This window comes from Rhyacophila brunnea, unplaced genomic scaffold (genome assembly GCF_057557595.1).
Source record: "Rhyacophila brunnea isolate RB1 unplaced genomic scaffold, BYU_Rbru_1.0 scaffold_16, whole genome shotgun sequence".
Classification (NCBI taxonomy): Eukaryota; Metazoa; Arthropoda; class Insecta; order Trichoptera; family Rhyacophilidae; genus Rhyacophila; species Rhyacophila brunnea.
In genome coordinates this window covers 5,000,339-5,021,891 of record NW_028232816.1, presented here as the reverse complement: position 1 = coordinate 5,021,891, position 21,553 = coordinate 5,000,339, and the positions used below count along the sequence as shown (strand labels likewise).

Genomic DNA, 21,553 nt, shown 5'->3' with positions numbered 1-21,553 from the left:
TTAAATGGATACGTTATAATGACAAAAGTAAATTCTCCGTGATGCCCTGCTTTTTTTTTATCGCGTTACTATTTCTCCTAAGTTGTCAGCTATTGTTGGCCTGCTTCATTCAGTTGTATGAGAAAGCCGATTTCTTGCCACTCTTTTTATTTAATACTTCCTCTATGACTAAACCTGTTGAACTGTGTACTTACCATTACAAATAGTCTCGCCCTGTGCCATGCCTTATATCCATATCTTTAACAAATACTATTAACGTGTACCATTGATAAAGATTATAAATTATCCAATCCTTCTAAAAACTTGTAAAAAAATTGTATAATTTTATATTTATACTCCATCTGGATTAAATACATGGTGAAAATATCTGAATATTGATTTATTCTGACTCATTTCAGAATTCCCCATGAACTGTCAAAAGTTATTCATTTTGACATTTCGATTTAATTTTTATATTAACAGTAAGTAGTAATCTTAAATCAATTTTAAAGCCATTTATACAAACATGGCTATAAAAATATTATTTATAAACAAAATTTCCACCATAGATAAACATTGTTCATTGGATACAAATTCAGTATGAAATTTCATACACTGATCATTTTGGGTGACATTTCTAGGCTATGTTAATAAACAGATGTAGTGTTTCTATACAAAAACGCTACGATATAATTTGCCTGAGAATTTCGACCAACTCCGAGAATTCCTACACCTCATGCTTCTAGACACGTGGTTCTACCTACTGTTGTATTTTTTCATGACTGCATCAATGCAAATGGTTATTAAAAGTCACCTCATTTATAATCAATCCATGCTCCAGACTTACACATCAGATACGAGTCAAGAAATTGACGCCTGACTGAAGTAAGATATTTGGCAAGTCATCATATTGTCCACGATTTAAGTATTTTCAAGTTGAATATGCCAAGATGTTTCATTCTTTCACTTGGTCCCATATCAAAACCATGTAAAAAAAAATATATGGTTGTAACTACAGTACTCTCTCAGTAATCCGCCACCTCAAAAACCAGACAAGTGTCCAATTAGTGAAAATGGCGGATTATAGTGCATACATACAAAATATGGTAAAAATTAAAACAGTTATTTCGTAAAAATAGTTTTTTTTGAGAAATTTGTACTAGCAAATTACGGTTTTATTTATAATCAAAATCAAGTATTTACTAAATTATACATATTTATAAACTAACTAAATATTAAACAGTAAATCACTTGACACAACCAGTTGTTCAGTGGGGAAAATATTCTTGAATGGCTTATAATTCCCGGCTTTCCCTATGACCAAAAGCTTCAGTTTGTGTGTCCCGGTTGCATTGGAGCATGGCATAATTGTGATGCGGTCCTTGGGCACTTTCCTCCCTGGTACATTACTTTCCTTGCGATGAACGTACGTTTTACAAACGGGAAGTTTCCAAAATAAACCCGTCTCATCTGCGTTGTATTTTGACATGTAATTTGACAATCGAATACCGGTGAATTATAGAGCTTGATTTTGTGCTTTCAACTAGTAAAAATAACGGCGGATTATAGTAGTTGTCGGATAATCGAGTGGCGGATTACTGAGAGTGTACTGTATATGCAAGGTATCAGTGTTCCGTTTTTCTGTTGGAGATGCCCTTACATGCAAAAATCATAATATACAATCCACTCACCTGGAACTTACCAATATAAAATCTCATTGTATATACTTGAACTGCTCCATATCAATGTGCCAACGCCTCAAATTACCAATGAAAGAGCAATTGTTTTACGTAATGTCAAAAAGTATGAATTTTAAATCAATGTACCTATAACACCATTCTACAAGATGGAAGTCAGTATTATTAAATTAATATATAAATAGAATACTTCAAACAAACCATACAACCAAAATAAATATGTCACCTATGCCTTTTTTTTTTTTTTTTTTTTTAAATATTAATACAAATCTTTCCAGACTTTGAAACATAGTACCATATGTTTACAATATATTATTATAGTCAGTTTCTTTCAAAGCCATCGAGGAAAACCATCTTCATATCATCATTAGTAGCAAACATCACACTTTGAAATTCATCTGGCAGGGTGGCTGCACTAGGATAAAAATGCCTTGTACTCAATGACATTATAAATGGACAACGCGCTCAATACAGTAGCTAGCAAGTAAATTCGTGCATATCGATATTCGCACATGTTTAAGTAGACGTGAAGCAATTTCCATTATGCGATATCACGCTTCGGGAATTTATAGCAATATCACCTTTATTGTAATGGCGTTAGAACAGATTATGCCATTCGGCAGACCCGACAAAAAAGTGAGTGTCATTATTTTTTCCAGATGCTTCGTCCATATTAATGTCATTGCTTGTACTAGTGTTTAGTAATCTTAGTTTATTATTCAATGGACCATCACTATTTAATGGGCTTTAATTAATCAAAATTTTGTACTATTCCACAGATTACAGATTGCTGTTAGAATAGTACAAAACATAGATCAATTAGAATTTTAATTTGAATTCCATCGAGTACTGTCAATCGATAGTTATTAATTTAGCAGCGTATCATATTGTGTACATTGTAAAAAAATATCAAAACAGGCTGCCATATTTCACTGTTGCCATGGCAAAGAACAGATGAGGGCAAATGCGGCTCTCCGTTGGGTTAAGTGCGGCTTTCGTTTGTTGCGTTGGGTTAAGTGCGGCTAAAAAGTATTTTCTTTCCCCATTACACTTGTTTTTTCGCGAATTTCGCTTTCTAAATTTTATAAGTGACGAGAGTAATTAAATTTGAATTTGTGTATTGAATACTACGTGAGAACATGACTATGGTGTGGCTCTTTATATTTATGAAAATCCAGAATGTGGCTCTCGTTGACCTCATGTATGCCCATCCCTGGCATTGAATATTCTTTTTTCTGCGATTACAAATCCAACCACACTAAAGTCATAAAAATAAACATTTCAATCCCTCTAAATGTTTTCCAAACTCCCGGAATCTTATTATTTTCTACAGATAATAATTGCCCACGAGAAAAGTTTATCTATTTTATACATAGAGGTATTAAATTAAAAGAGGGGCAAGGAATCGGCGTTCTCATACAGCTGAATGAAGCAGGCCAACAATAGTCGATAACTTACGAAAAACAGCGACGCGATAAAAAAAATTCAGGGCATCACAGAGGATTTACTTTGGTCATTATAATGTACCCATATAATATAATGTTAATATTCAAATTTTGCCACAAATTGATTACCAGCCCGCCCCACCATACTTTTTCGCCATACTAGCTGGCTTCACCATACTTTCATATAACCTGCCGCCCCTAGATTTTATATATGTATTGCTATAATAATATTGCCATGATACTAATTTCTGTTGCACTTCTCTTCCTCAGGGGGGGCTATTTGTGGCCCTGAAACTAGTCGCCCTGGCACAAGCGGGAAAAGAGATCTCCATGTCCAATATCAACTCGGAAACACCACCACCCAAACTGGTAAGCAAACACCACATTTTTTAGAAAACAATCGCTTAAGTCATTCAATGCTCACACCGCACCTAGTGCGTAGCAATTAACGTTATAATAAAATGTGGTCAGCAGTTAAAAAGTTAACATAATATTTGTGAATTATAACCGTTGAGCTTGATTCTATCGCAGTTTATCACTGAATCATTGAATGAGACGTTTGGCTGGATGTTTACTATTCATAAACTACAAAAACTGCCTATAGAAGATTCAGCAATGAATGTATTCAGAGATGAAGTTGCAGTTTCCCAAAACTGGCTTTCGAGTTTTACGTAACTAAATTTAACTCAAAAGATCATTGATGTGTATCCAGATATGATCCAGAGCAAAAACGCAACATGTAACGTGAATGGCTAACAACCATCGTCAATCATAGTCTGTCCTTTTTATATTTGCCATATGGCCGATCATTCAATGTGACATAAAAATGTCACATTGGATCTGTTCAGACAATCTGGGGGTGAAATAGTAATATTTATATTCTTGTCCAACTAGAGTCAACAATAACTGTTGAGTACGGTCAAAAATATCTGAATAAAGCGTCGGGTCTTGCTGTCATGTTGACATTTGCTCTTATAATTATCTCTCAGAAATTATTCATCCCTACACATAGACATAACGATCAGCTCATACAGCTTCATTGTTTCGTAAACAAGATAAACCCTACACATAGACATAACGATCAGCTCATACAGCTTCATTGTTTCGTAAACAAGATAAATGTATACTAGAACCATCATAATATAATCTGGGCTACGATTTTATAGCCCTGTATGCAGTATCTCGAGCGGGGGTTGGGGAGAGTAGAATTATACTTGAAAGTGCTGGGGGAAGTCCATAGTTCCCCAAATCACCATTATGACGTCCGTAGCCAAGATATAATTATAAGGTAGAAAAATTAACTGTATATACATTGCAAATTCCCGTTTATGTCTATTTATTTAAAAACTGAGCTAAAATTAGAAACATTAAAAACCGTTCAGAATATCTTAAATTAAATCTTTTAAAATCGATATAGTAAATAAACAGAACTTTTAAGGACTGTAGGACGGTATGTAGTAATTTAATCATATCTATTTTTTTTTTTAAATATTAATTGTCTAGTGTCGATCCACTACTGGACAAAAGCATTTCCATAGCTCCTTCCACTTCTCCCAATATCGCTACCATATGCTTCTGCTACACTTGATGGCTTGTTCAATCCAGTGAGTTTTAGGACTTAGTGTTCCTTGGATACTGCATAGCATTTGACCAGCGGTTATCCACTCACCAAGCAGCATATTCTCCATATTACTACCTACAGCTTTGCGACCTCTATCAGATCACGTACTCTTATCTGCCTCCTTATACATTGGTTTCTTTTGCGGTCTTTCTGCATTATTCTCAACATGCACCCTTTCATACCATTGCTACATTACTCATTTTTTTTGGATTTATCCTGTATTATGGATCCATCTCTTATAATAAAGTTTTCAATACAACCTTTCACAATATATGCCGTAACCTGAGATATTAAAATATGCAAGAAACAATATTTCAATTCGTCTTCTCTTGATTGATGTCTTCTATCGACAATTGTCGACCAAATTGAACTACATCATCAGTTACTCGTATCAGATCACCATCTCCTTGGATAGTGAGCCACTTACGGTTGTTGCATTGCCAAGAGAATCTCCTTCAGCATTCACCTTTGCTGCTCTCTACCATGCTTTGCATTGCTAGTTGGAATATTGCATATTTGTCATTGCGGAAAATATGATGAAAAATGTGCAACTTGTCTGTGTTTAATGGTAGCATTCGTCCTCTTGGTTTATTGTTTCATTTTAAAACTTCATGATATTATATGAGGACAGCCCAGCGTTATTTTGATTTTTATTATAATTTTTAATGTAGGTACTAATTAATATAAAGTGCCCACCACCACCCGTCATATATGCACAACCGTGGATATGCACGGCCGCTTTCTATGACGCTTTAAACGTATCTGAAGGAAGTGATTTTAAGTGCTCATTCCGTCCCGAGACGGAGCCGCACGGGACTGATGCTGCAACCATGCACCATAGTGCTTAAAGAAGAAAGTTAAGAAAGAAAATTTCTGTTTTTTGGACTGGCTCTGCTGTCCGCTGACGTTAAGCGCTTTGTGTACCCGCATACTGAGTGTCACGAATTGAAATGGATGAGTCTACAGAAGAGTCGGGACTATCCCGCTCTCCATACGACGCTGCAAATTTCTCAAATGCCGCAAAGTTGGCCTCGGTTGCTACCAGATCTCCATGACCAATTGGGCCCGTGTGAGGACGGACCCTGGCAAACAGCTCCGCTCGTTCGAATTCCATAAGCGGGCAATCCCAGAGGATGTGTTCAACATCTTGGTGGTCATGCCCGCAGGTACAACCCGGCCCATCTACTATCAAGCCAAACTCGTGGAGTCTGGCGGCGAAGTTGCCATGGCAATGTAGGTACTATGTAAAAGTCTTCAAATCCAGATAAGTAATAAATGAAGCGTTGTAAATAGTGCAATGTTAACGACATAGCCGATGCCTTGCACGGCGGAAGAGCGTAATTGTGTGTGAATTATTTTTTTGTAAATAATTATTGTGACCTTGGCTCGCCAGTTTGACACCACTGCTATAATTGATTTAGTTAATTTTAGAGCCTTCACATTGTTTCTCAGTATCACAGTGCTATTATTATTATTATTATTATAAAAATGTTTTTGTTCACTGTTTTATCAATCGCGAGTTTTTATCAGCAATTGGGAGAGATTGAATTTAATTACTTTTGCTATAAAAATAAAGCAAAAATTTTTCATATTTATTCTCAATGACAGAAAAAAACCAATGATGATAAATATATAGCTCCCACAGTGTTACATGAACATTTTCAATTTTTCATAGACTTGTTCATTACAATATGTCAATTGAGATCAAATTGAATTGAAACAATTGAGACCATATCCGGAAAACGAGCGTTATCTTGAAAACGGCGTTCAGAGATATTGGCAGTTAAACATTTCAGTTGGTTGTTGTGGAGATCGCCGTTATCGAAAATATTTAATTCTGATGAATAAAAGTAGTTTGACTAATTGAGAACACGGTTTATTAAACAAAATAACGTTATTAGATAAACCACTATGTTTATAATAAAATATACGGTAACAAATTTAATGCTGTTTTTCCGTATAACATAAAATAATCGTACAACTCTGATTTTGATGGTAACATCCTTTACCTTATGTTTTTAAGTGAGTCACTTGAAGTGATGTCTTCATCAGGAGGTCCATTTCCAACATTTATTGGGATAAATTCCAATATATTTTTTAACCAATCAGCACTTTGTTGGCTTCACAAAAGGCAAACAAGACAAAATGTCTTCCATTTACTTTGCATCCCATTCGATTTTATTTCCCATTTCCCAAAACTTGGAAAATAAATTATTTTGTTCAACGGCTGAAAAAATGTATAGCACAACTTCCCACAGCATTTACCCACATACATCAAAACATCGAAGTATATTTTCTTGATAATCTTTCCTTTAAAAGTTTTATAATTTTGACCACTATTCGTTTTTGATGTATTAATAATTACTAGTTTCATCAATGACACGCCTTTTTTAGAACAAATAGATTCAGATTTTATATATAAAAGTAAAAAAAATATGTATCGCAATAACAAATGGAAATGCCGTGAACGTCAGGAAGCATGAATTGTGTGTACAGTGCCGCAAACTTATCTGAAGAATTTGATGGGGGAACCACAGTTGAAAACTACCCAATCAAGGCTCGCAACTGGACAGAATCTGACATTGGAATGGCGTATTCCATATGGCGTCCATATGGGTTCTAGTAGTTCCATTTTTAACCATTATTCAGATAAGTTGATTGGACTGTATGTCGTGTATGGCATAGATAGTATGGTATACGGATAAACAGCATGCAACGCATGGTCAGTTTGGACTGTCTGCCCCTATTGTTAGAACAGTGGTCTCCAACCTTTATGTTACTACGCCTCCCTTTAAAAAAAATCTAATCTTGGCGCCTCCCCCCCTTTATTTCATTAAATAATACAGACACTTTTTTAACACACAAGTTTTTACTACTTACTTATATCAAATTCATTTTTTAATTAATTTTTTTTTCATGCGACGAATGAGCTTGTTTATTACCACAATCAATTTTAAAAGAAGTCAACCAAATTCATCATCGTTCATTGACAAAAATTAATGGATTCTATCATGAGCTCCACATAGTGAATAGGGCCCACAGGCCAGGATCTTTCACCCATATATTAAAAATATTTAATAGCCCTGAAACAAAGCAGCGCCGCAGGCGACTTTTTTTACTATTAATAAAATTATATGAAAAATGCATTAGCAAACTAACCAAGAACTCAGGAAATAGATTTTTGTTTGCTTCAATATATCTGGCGTAGAAATCATTTAAAAGTGGAGACATGTATTATTGTTATATTATATTAAAGAAATCACGTCAAAAACAATTTAAAAAAAAAATATCACACCCTGCCTACACGCTTCAGTTGACACTTTAGCTACGAGTGACATTTAAATTTGAGGTTATTGTTTTCATGCAACCAGCGGTCGTTTTGTGCATTACCGAAACAGAGCGTTTGCAAAAGCGCCATTTTTAAATTTCTCCGCTCCAAATATTTTTTTAATAGGATTTAAATATATGTATTATATATTAAAATAAACATTCATGCACTGAATTTTCACTGTTACGTTAAGATATGAACTTTTATTTATTTGTAGATATTATGGTATAAAAAATAATTTATTCAAAAATTTTGGCGCCTCCCCTGGCAATAGATCGCGCCTCCCAGGTTGGAAACCGCTGTGTTTAGAATATCAAAGTAATATTTAGTAGTGCATGCACAGGTGTATGCCGCGTAATTTAAATTGATTTACGAAAAAACAGCGTTATCGCGATAACGCTCATTTTCCGAATATGGGCTCAATTATCAAAAATCCTACAGCTATTATCATGGCCCTCACATCCTGAAACGGCCCCCCTACCTATCGCTAAGGTTAAAGGCAGTGTGACACTATACAAGCATTTTCCAAAATTATGGGTTCTAAGTGTAATTTTAGCAATTTTTTGTATATTTGAAAACATCTACTTCAACTATGGAGATTAAACTTTTACTTTACAGATTTTTGACAAATTCAGCAATCTCGTAAGTTTAGAATATAACAAAAAATCTAAAACCTCGTTATGATCTCAGTGATTCTCAACCTCTTTTGTATGGCGGAACCCTTGAAACATTTTGTAAAATCTTTCAGAACCCCAGCTGGTCTAGAAGGGAAAATTAAGAATTCAACCGAAATGCCACCTACGTATGTAAAATAATTAACCAACAGGTATAATTAGTGCTGCAGGTGAAAAATATATCACCGACACGGAATCTGCTCCGAAAAGTTATATAGGTCGCATTCATCCCTTAATTTTTCTGTCAAATTTTCTATTGCAACAACTGACTATATCCGCATAGGTAATTTTAATATTTTTATTAATTTCTAGGTATGTCAGTATCAATTGGACATAGTTATGCAGAAATTAGCCAGTCCACAAAAAATAAAAAAATGAGATATAAAGATCAGATGCAAGAAGGTTTTCTCTACATTCTGCTGAAAATAGCCAAGCCGCAAAAAATTATTCTTGAAATAAAATACTATTTACAATTTTACGTTTTTAATATCACGTTGTTGCTAAAGTGCCATTATCTCAGCTCGACATTATTGTGGACTGGCTACATTCTGCATAACTACGTTCAATTTTGGAAAAAAATAATTAAACAACACTTATTCCATTTATTTCCTACACTTGGGATATACAAGTTGTATTAACATATTTCCACATTATCCGGATGGGATTAATGGGATTAACAAAAATATTCATTAAGCATATCAACGCTTTGCTGTGCCTATAACGTTAACATTCAAAACTTGACAGAAACAAAGTGAGCAGTAGTAGTAGGCGATGACATTCAATAATGACAACTGATAACTCATATTTAATCCCTTGCTACAAACATACAAATATGTCTCCCAAGTAAAACTCTTGCATACTTCAGTAATAACTACGGCGTAATATCTAACCTAAAATTTCAAAATCTTCAACCTTTTCTAAGTTTACCCTGTTATCAAAAAGGTTTCCAGTTGTACTTTTTTTACGCAAGATTTCACAGATTTTTGCGGAACACAGTTGGGAATCACTGCATTGGGATGTCCAGCAAATGGCTCATTTTTCTTGTTTAAGCCCCATTTTCTAATGTTGGCCTATGGATTCTTTGCAATATTTTTCTTTCAAAGACTGCTAACATATTTTTTGTATATATAGTCTTAGTGGTATACCCCATTTACATGTGCATGGATTTACTGCTGACACGTATTATTGCGGCCATAATAAAAAAAATGGATGTGTAAACACGTATTATCGTGCAAATTGCAAGATTGCATGCATGAATCAAAAAAGTTCAGAAGCTTCTGAATCTTCACGTGACAATTGGACCGAGCAATAGAATGATAGTAGCGAACATGCCAGTAAAAAAACAAACTGCACCGTGCAGAGATTCATTTTGGGCTTAACCGATTTTCACAACCTGTCAAATAGTACCAAACAATGATAACATCACGTCTTGCTTACTCTTGAGACAGTCAGCTCTTTTAATAGATAGTTTAAACTACACACTATTGGTGCAAGTAAATCCATGCACGTACAGGAGCGATTATTGCGATTTCATAATTGATTTGTTAAATGAGTTGAGGGAACTTAGATATTATTTGATTGTAATAAAATAAATGCAAGTACCATTGTCAATTATTATAATTATCATCATTATATAATTATATTAAGATATCCACTTGTAAAATACTATATTCCTTCATAAGATATGCAAAATAATCATGAAATTCTTTCCTTATCTGAGCTACGATCATCATCCATGTTTACTGACAATTCAAATTCGAGATAAAAGTGTTTGTTTATGAAGATAATATTAATCCAAACTCGAGGTGTTGACACAACTCGATTGTTGTATTGACATGTATAATTTGGCATAGAAAACAATGTACTCACTTGCCACTCACAATGAACGACAGCTTGTTTATTTTTTGTTTTTTATATGACAATGAACTTTGTTTTGTCTCGCATGCATCGGATACTCCAGTAGTCGGCAAACTTTTCAGACATAGAACAGACGAACACACAATACTGATATTTTTTGTAGTGTAGTTTTTTTTTTAAATATATTAAATTTTTTTAACGATTTTATATTGCCATCTGTTAACACAAACTAATACTTTTCAAAATCGATAATTTATTGGTTTGCATCTACAATAATGACTCTCTTCTATATATCATTAAAACATTGGCACAATTGGTAGTGTGCGCACTTGCTGATAAAAGGGATACGATGGCCTTAATTTTTATTTCGTTATCAGCAGGATTCACTCTCCCAGGAATTTTCATGTATCACCCAGGAATCAAAAATTATGTCTTGCAATCGACTACCTTTAATTTTAACTTGTGACTGCCTTTATTGTTATGTAGAAGATAAACATATTATTCTCTAATAATAAATTGTCCTGATGGCTGTTAGCTGCTACTTTGATAGAAGATAAATGATGAATTTTCAATAAAAAGAATCTTGACAAATTGGGAAGGTATGAAAACCAATATAGCCAATAGTGTTGCTTCATAAAAAAATACATAATGCTGTCAAATTTTTAATTACCTGACATTTGTCCAAATAATTTTAGTTAGATATCAGGTGATTAAATTAATAATTGATTATTATCTCAACATAATGTAATGATAATAAGTTTGTGTTAAATTTGGCATGTAAATTGACGTGTTTTTGTATATCTATAATATATTTATTAAAGCTATTTTAAAAATGTGATTAGTGCCAGTTTATCATTTATTATTATTAAAATATAGTTTACCAACAGACTTATTTGCATATCGTCACTGTTCAGGCAGAAAACACTAATTCGAAAAAATTACATATTGAGTTAGTACCAAAATGTTCCTTATTTCAAACTTTACCGTCTGGAAACCTTCTTAATAAATACAGTCTTTATTTTAAAGTCATCCTTTTTACGATTATTTAATAAACTCATATGATAGACCATTATTTCAAACATTTTAACAACTTCAAAGTCAAATTACTCAAAACTAGTATTCTCCAGTCAGTGTGTTCTGCCAGAACAGAGACGATATTATATATAATTGTGCAATATTGAATTCACAACAATAATTGTCAATATGTAATTGGTAGTGCCCACAAAAATTAGAAGACAATTTATTGAGCTATAAACTTAAAAGAAACCACATTTAGACTGTCCGTCTTTCCATCTAGTGACTCAACAAAGCCTCTTAAAATATACTTGTCTTAATGCAGTATCCTGGCTTATTAATTGTATTAACAGCTTATTGATTGTATTCCTAATTTAATCATAGAAAAATCTCGTAAGACATATCATTGACAAATATAATTATATAGCACTTCTTTGACAATGTTGGTGGACCGTTCAGTCAGGCCTGTGTGGGTCAAGATTACTCCGGTAGAGTCTGATTGCCATTTATTGTCTGTTCCGGTTTTTGCGCTGGCATATCATGTACATAGTATAGATGCACCTTCATGGCTATGCATTGAAGATGTCTTGAATGCTCCTGTACCAATGCCAATCCTCGAATACAAACTGTCAAGGTTGGTGAGTAGTACAATAATTGTGCACAAATTATAAGTTTCGAACGTTTACTACATGATAGGAAAAGTATAAAGAAAAAGAAGGTCTTGTCATGTGTCGTTTATCAAAATTTTAATGCAGGTATTATTGATGACAGTTCCAAATATTTTATACATATATTTTTACTGTCGCAAATTTTTTTTTGACTAATTCAAAATAGTCCCATAATTATTTTAAAAAAAGTGAAAATCTGTATATTGAGGTATATGTAATTATTAATGTAGAGCTTATCTTTAAAACAGCATCCGCCTAAACTCACCTAACGCAAGTGGAATATATTCATTTTACAGTTATTGCCCTCCCAATAATTGGTATCACCAACGGCAAGTTATCTCAACTTAGAGAAAACGTTGCATGATCTAAAATTATGTAACGTAGTTCAATAGTACCGCCCTAGACCTAAAGTGATTGGAGTGACTTGGAGAGAGCACGTTTCTTTATATACTTAGGTTGGACTCTGGGTGCCGAGGTGAGAAGGCCAGGGCTGCTTTTACATGACTGAGAAAGATACCATGTAGCCGCAACATAAACCTAAGACTCGGAATGAGAATGATAAGATGCAATGTCTTTTCAGTCCTATATGGAATGGAGGCAGTCACAGGAACAATACGGCATGACAATGGCATAGAAAGAAATAAATACCTTAATGTTGTGAATATTCCGCCATTGTCTGTGCATGTATGCGTATTTTTCAGCACATATCAAGATAGAATAATGCCGTATAAATCTTTAAGATGGTAATTCAACCTATGAATTATTGAACATCACAGACAAATGTGTCGCCTATCACATTGACAACAATAAGAGTAATTTATGTAAATTTTTCAATCGCTGACGGCTCTTGTAAACCAATACGAGCCAAGACATTTATTTTATACAGTATTTTGAATTAATCAATTCTTAACATCGCTGTACTTTAGTTACCTATCGATAAATGTATTCTTTTTGATTTGCTATTTTAATTTTAGTATGGTAAGTAGTATTGACATTTTGCAATGTTACAGGAGAAAGTGTAAAAATAATTTTATTGGTTTTATCATAAAATTTTCACTAACAACTCTGCCAAAAGATTCCTACTGATGCATTTTAAGACACTGAATGCTTACATTCTAAATAATCTAACCCCATAAATAAATAACTTTCATCTTAATGTTACTGTCACATGATTGATGATTTAAAAACGATTCATGTTACATTGGCATGTTTAATTTGTTTTCAGGGAGAGTTGCCAAAAGTGCCTCCGATGGTTCCTCCGCCACCAGCCAGCGACTGGTCGGTGAAGCCGGCCGAGAGAGACAAATATAATCAACTCTTTGAATCGCTGCAGCCTTCCAATGGCCTTATTCCCGGCAATAAGGTATGTAAACATACACCACTTGATATTTTTAAGTGTTGTTGACCTCTCTCATGCAACAGATCGGATGGCCTGATAGACCCAACAATTGGTCGGGTCAACATTATTGGACATTCACAGAGGATGTGGTTAGCATCCTATTAATCACAGCTGCCAAGAAATGACTACGGTGGCAAAATGTCACTGAAAATTAGACTGAAGATTATTATTATCTCTTGGTTTCTGCAGCACAAACAGTAATGTGTTATGCTGTTCTTTTGTTGTTGACAAACTGCCACCATTTGAATATATAATTTATATCATTCAGTGGACGTAAAGATCTCTTCACCTAGTCAGCTTGGCAGATTTTCTTTGTTCTTCTCCCATGAACCATTTTAAAAATACAATAAGTAAAAACACATTTCAGTTAGTGGCATAAGTCTATAAGATTTTGGTAGATCCTCCCGATAGATTTCCAGGTTCTCGTCACCTATTTTACCCTGCGATGCTACTGATTAACATCGGGTTTGAACGGGGTGGGTTCTGTCACAACATGAGAGCCTGATATAAAACAATATAACATTAACACCATTTCATCTAAAGATATTTATCAAAATATTTTTGTATAAAAAAGATACTTTTAAGAAGGCTTTTTTTACAGATAATTTAAAGACGATTGTCATAGATAGTATAGATACTCAACGGCTCCTGATGACCAGTGCGTAAAGCGCTGGTCTTTCATCCGGAAGCTCCGGGTTTCGACCTGGTGAGGTTACAATATATTTATGTGATTTTTCTCAAAGCCTGGGTGTTAGTGATTGTTTCACTTCTATTACTAAACTACACTACCGTTTCATTACACTACTTTCATTGGGCCTGTTGCCCTGTTGTAGTATTATAAAGAATATATTACAGTACTCTCTCAGTAATCCGCCACCCCAAAAACCAGACAAGTGTCCAATTAGTGAAAGCGGCAAATTATAGTGTATGGATACAAAATATGGTAAAAATTAAAACAGGTATTTCGTAAAAATAGTTTTTTTGAGAAATTTGTACTAGCAAATTACGGTTTTATTTATAATCAAAATCAAATATTTACTAAATTATACATATTTATATACTAAGTTGACCCGACCCTATGACCAAAAGTTTCAGTTTGTGTGTCCCGGTTCTATTGGAGCACGGCATAATTGTGATGCGGTCCTTGGGCACTTTCCTCCCTGGTACATTACTTTCTTCTCGATGAATGTACGTTTTATGAAGGAGAAGTTTCCAAAATAAACCCGTCTCATCTGCGTTGTATACTTGTACGCGGCGGACTACTGAATTTTGACAATCGACTACCGGCGAATTATAGAGCTTGATTTTGTGCTGTCAACTAGTCTAAATAACGGCGTATTATAGTAGTTGTCGCATAATCGAGCGGCGGATTACTGAGAGTGTGCTGTATATGTAAATATAATATGTAATTATGAATTAAGTAAGTAATAATAAAAACTCAATTTTAACAAAAATATAATAACATTTTATCAATACACCCACCTAACGGCTCCTAATAACATGATACATACCGAATGTGTGCCGTCTTGATGATCATGAATATGATTTGTGACTCTTAGTCTCTTGGTGTTTTTTATTTTGGTTTTCAGAATCCGATGTTTTAAATTTCTGCTTTTTATTTTGCTGGATTTATCATGTTTTTGGTTTTACATTGCAGGTAAAAGGTGTTTTGATGGAATCGAAATTACCTTTGCCGACCCTGGGAAGAATTTGGGACCTAGCCGACCAAGACAAAGACGGCATGCTAGACAGGCATGAGTTCATTGTGGTAATTATTCTTCTAAACTAAACCATTACATATTTCAGCAGCTTTATTGAAACCTGCCGCGAGGGTTCCTAGAAATGGTTGTATCTGCAATAAATGATATCTGTATTCAACGCATGTTTAAATCTGCAAAACTGCGAATCAGCTAATCTATAATTTGAAGCAAATAGTTAGGTACATAATTGTAATAGAAATTACTCAGTGACATTTCGTTTTCTCGGGTGTGCATGCGCAAGGGAGTTGTGCAATTCGAGTGCTTAAAGTCAGACAACGTTATCTACAAAAAAGTGTTTTTTTTTTTTTTTTTGAGATAACGTTATTTTACATTTACGGCTACATGATAGTCAAACAACGTTATGTCAATCTTTTCTAATTTCTTATTAAATCGTCAGTAAAGTTTAAAGCTAACTACATAAGTTACCCTTGTTTTGATATTTTTTTAAAACTATCCCTAAAAATTTTAACATCATCATAAGCAAGATAACTGTACAATACACAATAAATTATAAAATATTAACATTAGGTTTTAAATAAACATTTCCCTTGTTGAGTTACAAGAATCTAAAATAACGATTTTTGGCTCTCCTGTTTGTAGATAGTGTTGTTTGGCACTAAGCCCTCGAATTCATTTAACCTGTTGCGCGATCGGTGCGATAAATTACCATGCCGCGGATTCAAATTGCGTTGAATAACCATGGTGATGACTGCTCGCTAATCTCAGTACGGTAGATTGAACTCGCAGTGAGCTGTATAGTTAAACGGTATACTTGTTTGTTGTTACACCAAACATGCCAACATTGATTTTAATGCATGAGATTTATACAACACACCGGTTGAGTCGTGGGATCACCCAGAACTGGTTGTAAAATCTGAATTTTCACTCACTCATAGAGTCGACACTACATTTTTCAATAGAAATACAGTCATTCGCACTTACAACAAAGTTATAAGGAGCTTAGTGATTGTCATTTTTGGGTTGAGATTGATATACTTGTAGAGAGTTGAGATTGGTATACTGATCAAAAGGTTGAGATTGATATACTTCTTATACATACCTAATATTTCTGTTTTTTTCTAAAGTACTAATTCAAATTAACTGTATATTTTTGTTCAATGACGCTTAGCCCGGCTGTATAGATTTTTGAATCGCATATTATGTAATGTATGCGAGGTCGGAAATGCAACTTTATTTGGATACCTACTGTTAAGTTGGTGTTGTGCCAAATGTCTGTATGCAGGAGTGTATCAAAGTTTGTGTGTTAAATTGAAGTTTACATATTTTGAAATACTATTTGCAGGCCATGCATCTGGTATACAAGGCACTTGAGAAACACACGATCCCGGCGTTATTGCCTGCAGAGCTCCGGCCGGGCGCATTCGCCGAACGGGGGGGCGGGGCTCCTCCCCTCCGACCCCCCTCTCGACCCGCCTCCCCATCCCACCCATCTCACCCCCACCCCGCCAGGCCTCCTCCCCCCGCCTCCGGAAGCCTGGTGTCCTTCGCCGGCCCGCCACCAACCAAACCGGCCATGCCTCCCGCCATGTCCAACGGCTCTCCGCTCATTCCTGGACTGTCAGGACCAATGTCTAATTCCGCACTGCTGGCCGACTTTGATATGGAGGTTTGTAATGTTTATTAACCAAATTGACATCATTAATAATTCAGTTATGATATTAAATGGAAATATGACTATGGGCCAGATGCAGAGATGTCGCTCTTATGACAACCTAACTAAAACGCTGTTAGTTAATCATGTCTTAAGGGCGGACGTGCCCAGCGTGGGTCCACATGGAGCTTTTTTTCTATTTTCAAAGCATGATCCTAGACATACCTTAAATGTTGTAGATAATCTATTTATATCAAGGCCTGAACAAAAACGATGCATGAGTGCGAGTGAGAAAGTATTCGGCACCCTTGCAATCTCTGCGACACGCGCTAGAGTAAGATAAAAGGTCTACATATTTGTGAACTAGTTTCCAAAAGTATCGCCATCAAATCGGGGCGAAACGCTTCACATAGCGTCGATAACTTGCGAGCTCGTATTGCTAAAATTGATATTTTTTGTGTTAAACATAAAGTCAATGGTAAATATTTTTAGTTAATTAAGTAGAAAAGATGGTTCTGTGTGTTGTCTTAAAATGTGGTAGCCGTACTGATAAACAAGAAGATGGTATTACGTTTCATAGGTAAGTTGATACATGTTCGTGATAATTTATTTGTATTTTATTATATATTTTAATATCAGTGACCTAGTGTTTCTTTAAAATAACTTAAATTATGGATATCTTTATCTAATGGTTGCATTTTGACCGCTTAAAAATACTGTATAACGTAAAAAAATAGAAAATTATATTTTAATTCTGAGCGTCTAGTGCGAGCACTTTGGGCGAGCACTAGCGAAATGGTCTCGAACATTTGTAGACGAATGCGTTCGCTCGCCCACAAACCAAACGCAAGGCACGCGGCTTCATTTAGCAATGCAACGGGTGGCGTCTAGATGTATCTATAGTCTAAGATTTATATACTTTTGAAGCCTTATTATCCTTTATATTTATTTTAAACATTTGATGACTGCATAAAGTATTTTTATTACATAAAATAGTATTCTTTTAAACCTCTCAGTACATAAATGTGCAGTGGTGTTTTATGCAGTGGGTACATTTTTTTACATACCTAACCGAAATTTTTTTTTTTTTTTAAACGGTACATGTTCAAACACGCGCGTTAACATCATTTTACTCCCTACTTTAATTATAGTTTGTCAATTTATGGCTACGGCCGTATGTTGTAGCTTAACCACTGGGGAATGCCAAAAGAAATGGCGTATTTCAAAAAAACACTACCTTATTCCTAGGTCAAGAATTATTATAAAGCAATCATTATTCGTAGGATGTTTATCACACTTGAATGGTCAAAGACATAGCTTATAATGAGTATCTTTAGAATTATCTTCAAATGTGTTAATCTTGCCCATTTTTTGAATAATAAAATGCCTAATTTATTATTTAAATTTGGGCTCACAGTGATTATCGATATAATTTTTTATCGTAAATATTTCACTATAATAATGTCGATATAAATTATACTGATGGTTTTATAAATGCATTTAAAAATTAATAAATGTAAAAAATCTTATCACCACTGCACATTTATGTACTGAAATATGACTATATTCTAAAACATTAGAGCGAGAGGTTTAAAAGAATACTATTTTATGTAATAAAAATACTTTATGCAGTCATCAAATGTTTAAAATAAATATAAAGGATAATAAGGCTTCAAAATTATATAAATAGATTATCTACAACGTTTAAGGTATGTCCAGGATCATGCTTTGAAAATAGAACAAAAGCTCCATTTTGACCTACGCTGAGCATGTCCCCCCTTAACTAGACAATGTAATATGATACATAAAAGCGACCATCTTTGAAATTCCTTTTTTATATCACTAGTATATTAAATATTACAATATATTTACTTACAACACCAAAAGTATGAAAACTGCGAAGTATGAATTAAATAGATTTATTAAAAATACATAATATGTGGTAATTCATTTTTTTTTTATTGGCTCCACAATCCGCTGTGCATCTTGGTCCCCACGTGAAGAGGTTTCTTAACAGATTCGACATACACTATTAATATAATCTTTAATTAATTAAATACTTTTAGACTTCCGCGGTTTTTTATTCTTGTATTTGGTTTTTGGGTTGCCACAGTATGTTCTTTCTACCTTGACGTTTGGGCTTATTGCAGATGTCATTATCATCTGATCTGATAATTTGCAGGTGTAGTGACCCTAGCATCTTTAAATTTTAATAACACTATGGTGTCAAATTTTCTTATGATATTAATTTATTTCTCCATAAGTAAGTTCAATAAAATTAAAACGGTCTTTCATGTTTACATTAATATTTGGTGTTTGATACATTTCTGTTTTGCGGAAAATATATGATTACTTAATGTTACTTGCTTTAATTTTTGATTTCAGCTGCCTAAAGTTAGGGAAATATTACTAGGAATAATTGTTTTAAGAGTTACGCAGATACTAAAATTATAATTTTTAAAGTATTAATTAGCATATTTTTGATGTTTCCAGCCTCCTAGTAATGTAACTCCGTGGGTGGTCACACCGGCGGAGAAGCAGCAGTACGACACACTGTTTATAAAAGCCGACGTGGACATGGACGGCTTCGTTTCTGGGATGGAAATCAAAGACACCTTCTTAAAGTCTGGCCTACCGCAGCCCTGCTTGGCGCACATATGGTTAGTATTCATACTGTCTCATTTAGAACTGACTTCCAGCTATAATGAAGTCATCAATCTTTTCTGTCATCTTATGAAAAATGTTATCTCTTCTCAGGGGTCTATGCGACTGGGACAGCAGTGGCAAACTCTCGTCGGAGCAGTTTGCTCTGGCCATGTGGATGGTGCAGAGAAAGCTGAGGGGGATCGAACCCCCTGCGGCTCTAGCCCCTCACATGATCCCCCCCTCCGCCAGAGGGGCCCCTCTGACCAACTCTAGTGCACCGGTTATTCCACAATCTGCACACCAACCACCCAGGGAAAAGGTTTGCATTCTCTATTCTCTTGATCCCTAAGTTAATCCCTAGTCCCAAGATGAATAGTTCAGTTACGTTAGATTGAAATAATATCAATCTGTCATGCATACATTAAAATATAATAACAGCTGCAAAAGTTGTGAGGTATTTATTCATGCAACGTCACATACGAAGTCAGACTTCTTGCCGTTTTTTAAATTCCAATCTCCCAATAATAAATTATTAAAATATAACTTGCAATAGTTATAATTCCATATTTTATCCGAATAGAAGTGATTTAACTATTTGACTATATAGTTATCATTAAATGATGAAATTCTTAACATGTAGCATGAAGCAAGCGAATGAAAAATCTGCACCAATGGCCCATAACCGTACCTAATTTCTTTTTATCTTCTTTTGATGATTTTTGGTGATTTCCTTCATTCATTAAAATGTATTATACTTATTTCCCAGCTGTTTTTAAATTCTCGATTAGGTAAGCGACTTCTAAATAATATAATTGATTCTAAAGTTTAAACATCCGTCAACTGTAAAGATTTCTTTTTCTGTGCAAACTTCATTCTGATTATCCTCTCGGTGCACAACAAAAACACTCCTGATATGATACACAAATTGACAACCGTAGCAATCGTATCAAAGTGACGGTTATGTGAGTTTTTCACTTGAAGACGTACTATACCAGCTAAGTCTTCCAATTGCCAACAACTGTAAACCAAAATATTGAGGAATTATTAATTTGAAGTTGATTTGGTTAAACCAATCTGGAAAAACTTGGCCATGTCGGAGAGGATGAGGGAAAAACCAAGAGACCAAATTAAAAGTGCCACGAGTTTTCCACTGACATGGGCTGCTGAATATCGACAGTGATGGCCAAATCATCCGGGTCTCAACGAGTTAATTTGATTGCTCTTAAAAAATTATATTATAGTCTTATTGAAGGTTGATGGCCAAAATGCAGTACACCTACCTCTCTAGGGCCAATCCTATCATATCATCAATACCTTTTTTACATTATGCCTATGGCTCTGCTGCTCTCTATCTTTTCCTGCATTATTATCATTGTCATATCAAATAGTATAATAATTACACTAGCCGTTATAATAACCTGTAAAGATTTTCATCAGACTTTTTAACGTTATTTATTATAATTTGGTCTCTCGCATTGACAATTATTCTGGTGTTCCCATTACCAGTGAATTCTGTTAAAAATTGTCCTGCGGTTCCAATTTTCCATCTTATTGTGACAAAGGTCAGCAGGTTCCTGAAATTCATTAAAATTTTTTAGATTTGGAAAATAATTCAAGTGTAACTGATGTACTATAAAATATACCACATTGTAAATAAGGTTTCATAGTTCAAGCAGGGCAACAAGAAAAACTGAGAGGGGCATCGAGCAAGATAACTCGACACTGTAGTGATGTAATCACTGTCGGCGATAGCAACCATAGACAATGTACAAATTAGTCCTGTCTGGAAAGTGCTATCTACAAATTAGTCCTGTCTGAAAAGTGCTATCTACGAATTTTACCGGTCAGATGCC

General features: G+C 34.6%; 2 protein-coding genes across 3 annotated transcripts in view; both read left to right on the top strand.

The window, feature by feature from the left end:
* The window catches only part of LOC147074236 (uncharacterized), a 626,724-nt gene that overhangs the window by 145,460 nt on the left and 459,711 nt on the right, over positions 1-21,553 (top strand). The gene's annotated exons all lie outside the window — the stretch shown is intronic.
* Eps-15 (Epidermal growth factor receptor pathway substrate 15) overlaps positions 1-21,553 on the top strand; it is a 43,526-nt gene that overhangs the window by 1,096 nt on the left and 20,877 nt on the right. For both annotated transcript variants that reach the window (XM_085943429.1, XM_085943428.1), the window contains exons 4-9: positions 3,392-3,490; positions 13,509-13,646; positions 15,340-15,450; positions 16,746-17,069; positions 19,548-19,714; positions 19,812-20,019. In XM_085943429.1, coding sequence (XP_085799555.1) covers positions 3,392-3,490; positions 13,509-13,646; positions 15,340-15,450; positions 16,746-17,069; positions 19,548-19,714; positions 19,812-20,019 — 1,047 coding nt within the window. The remainder of the gene's footprint in view (positions 1-3,391; positions 3,491-13,508; positions 13,647-15,339; positions 15,451-16,745; positions 17,070-19,547; positions 19,715-19,811; positions 20,020-21,553) is intronic.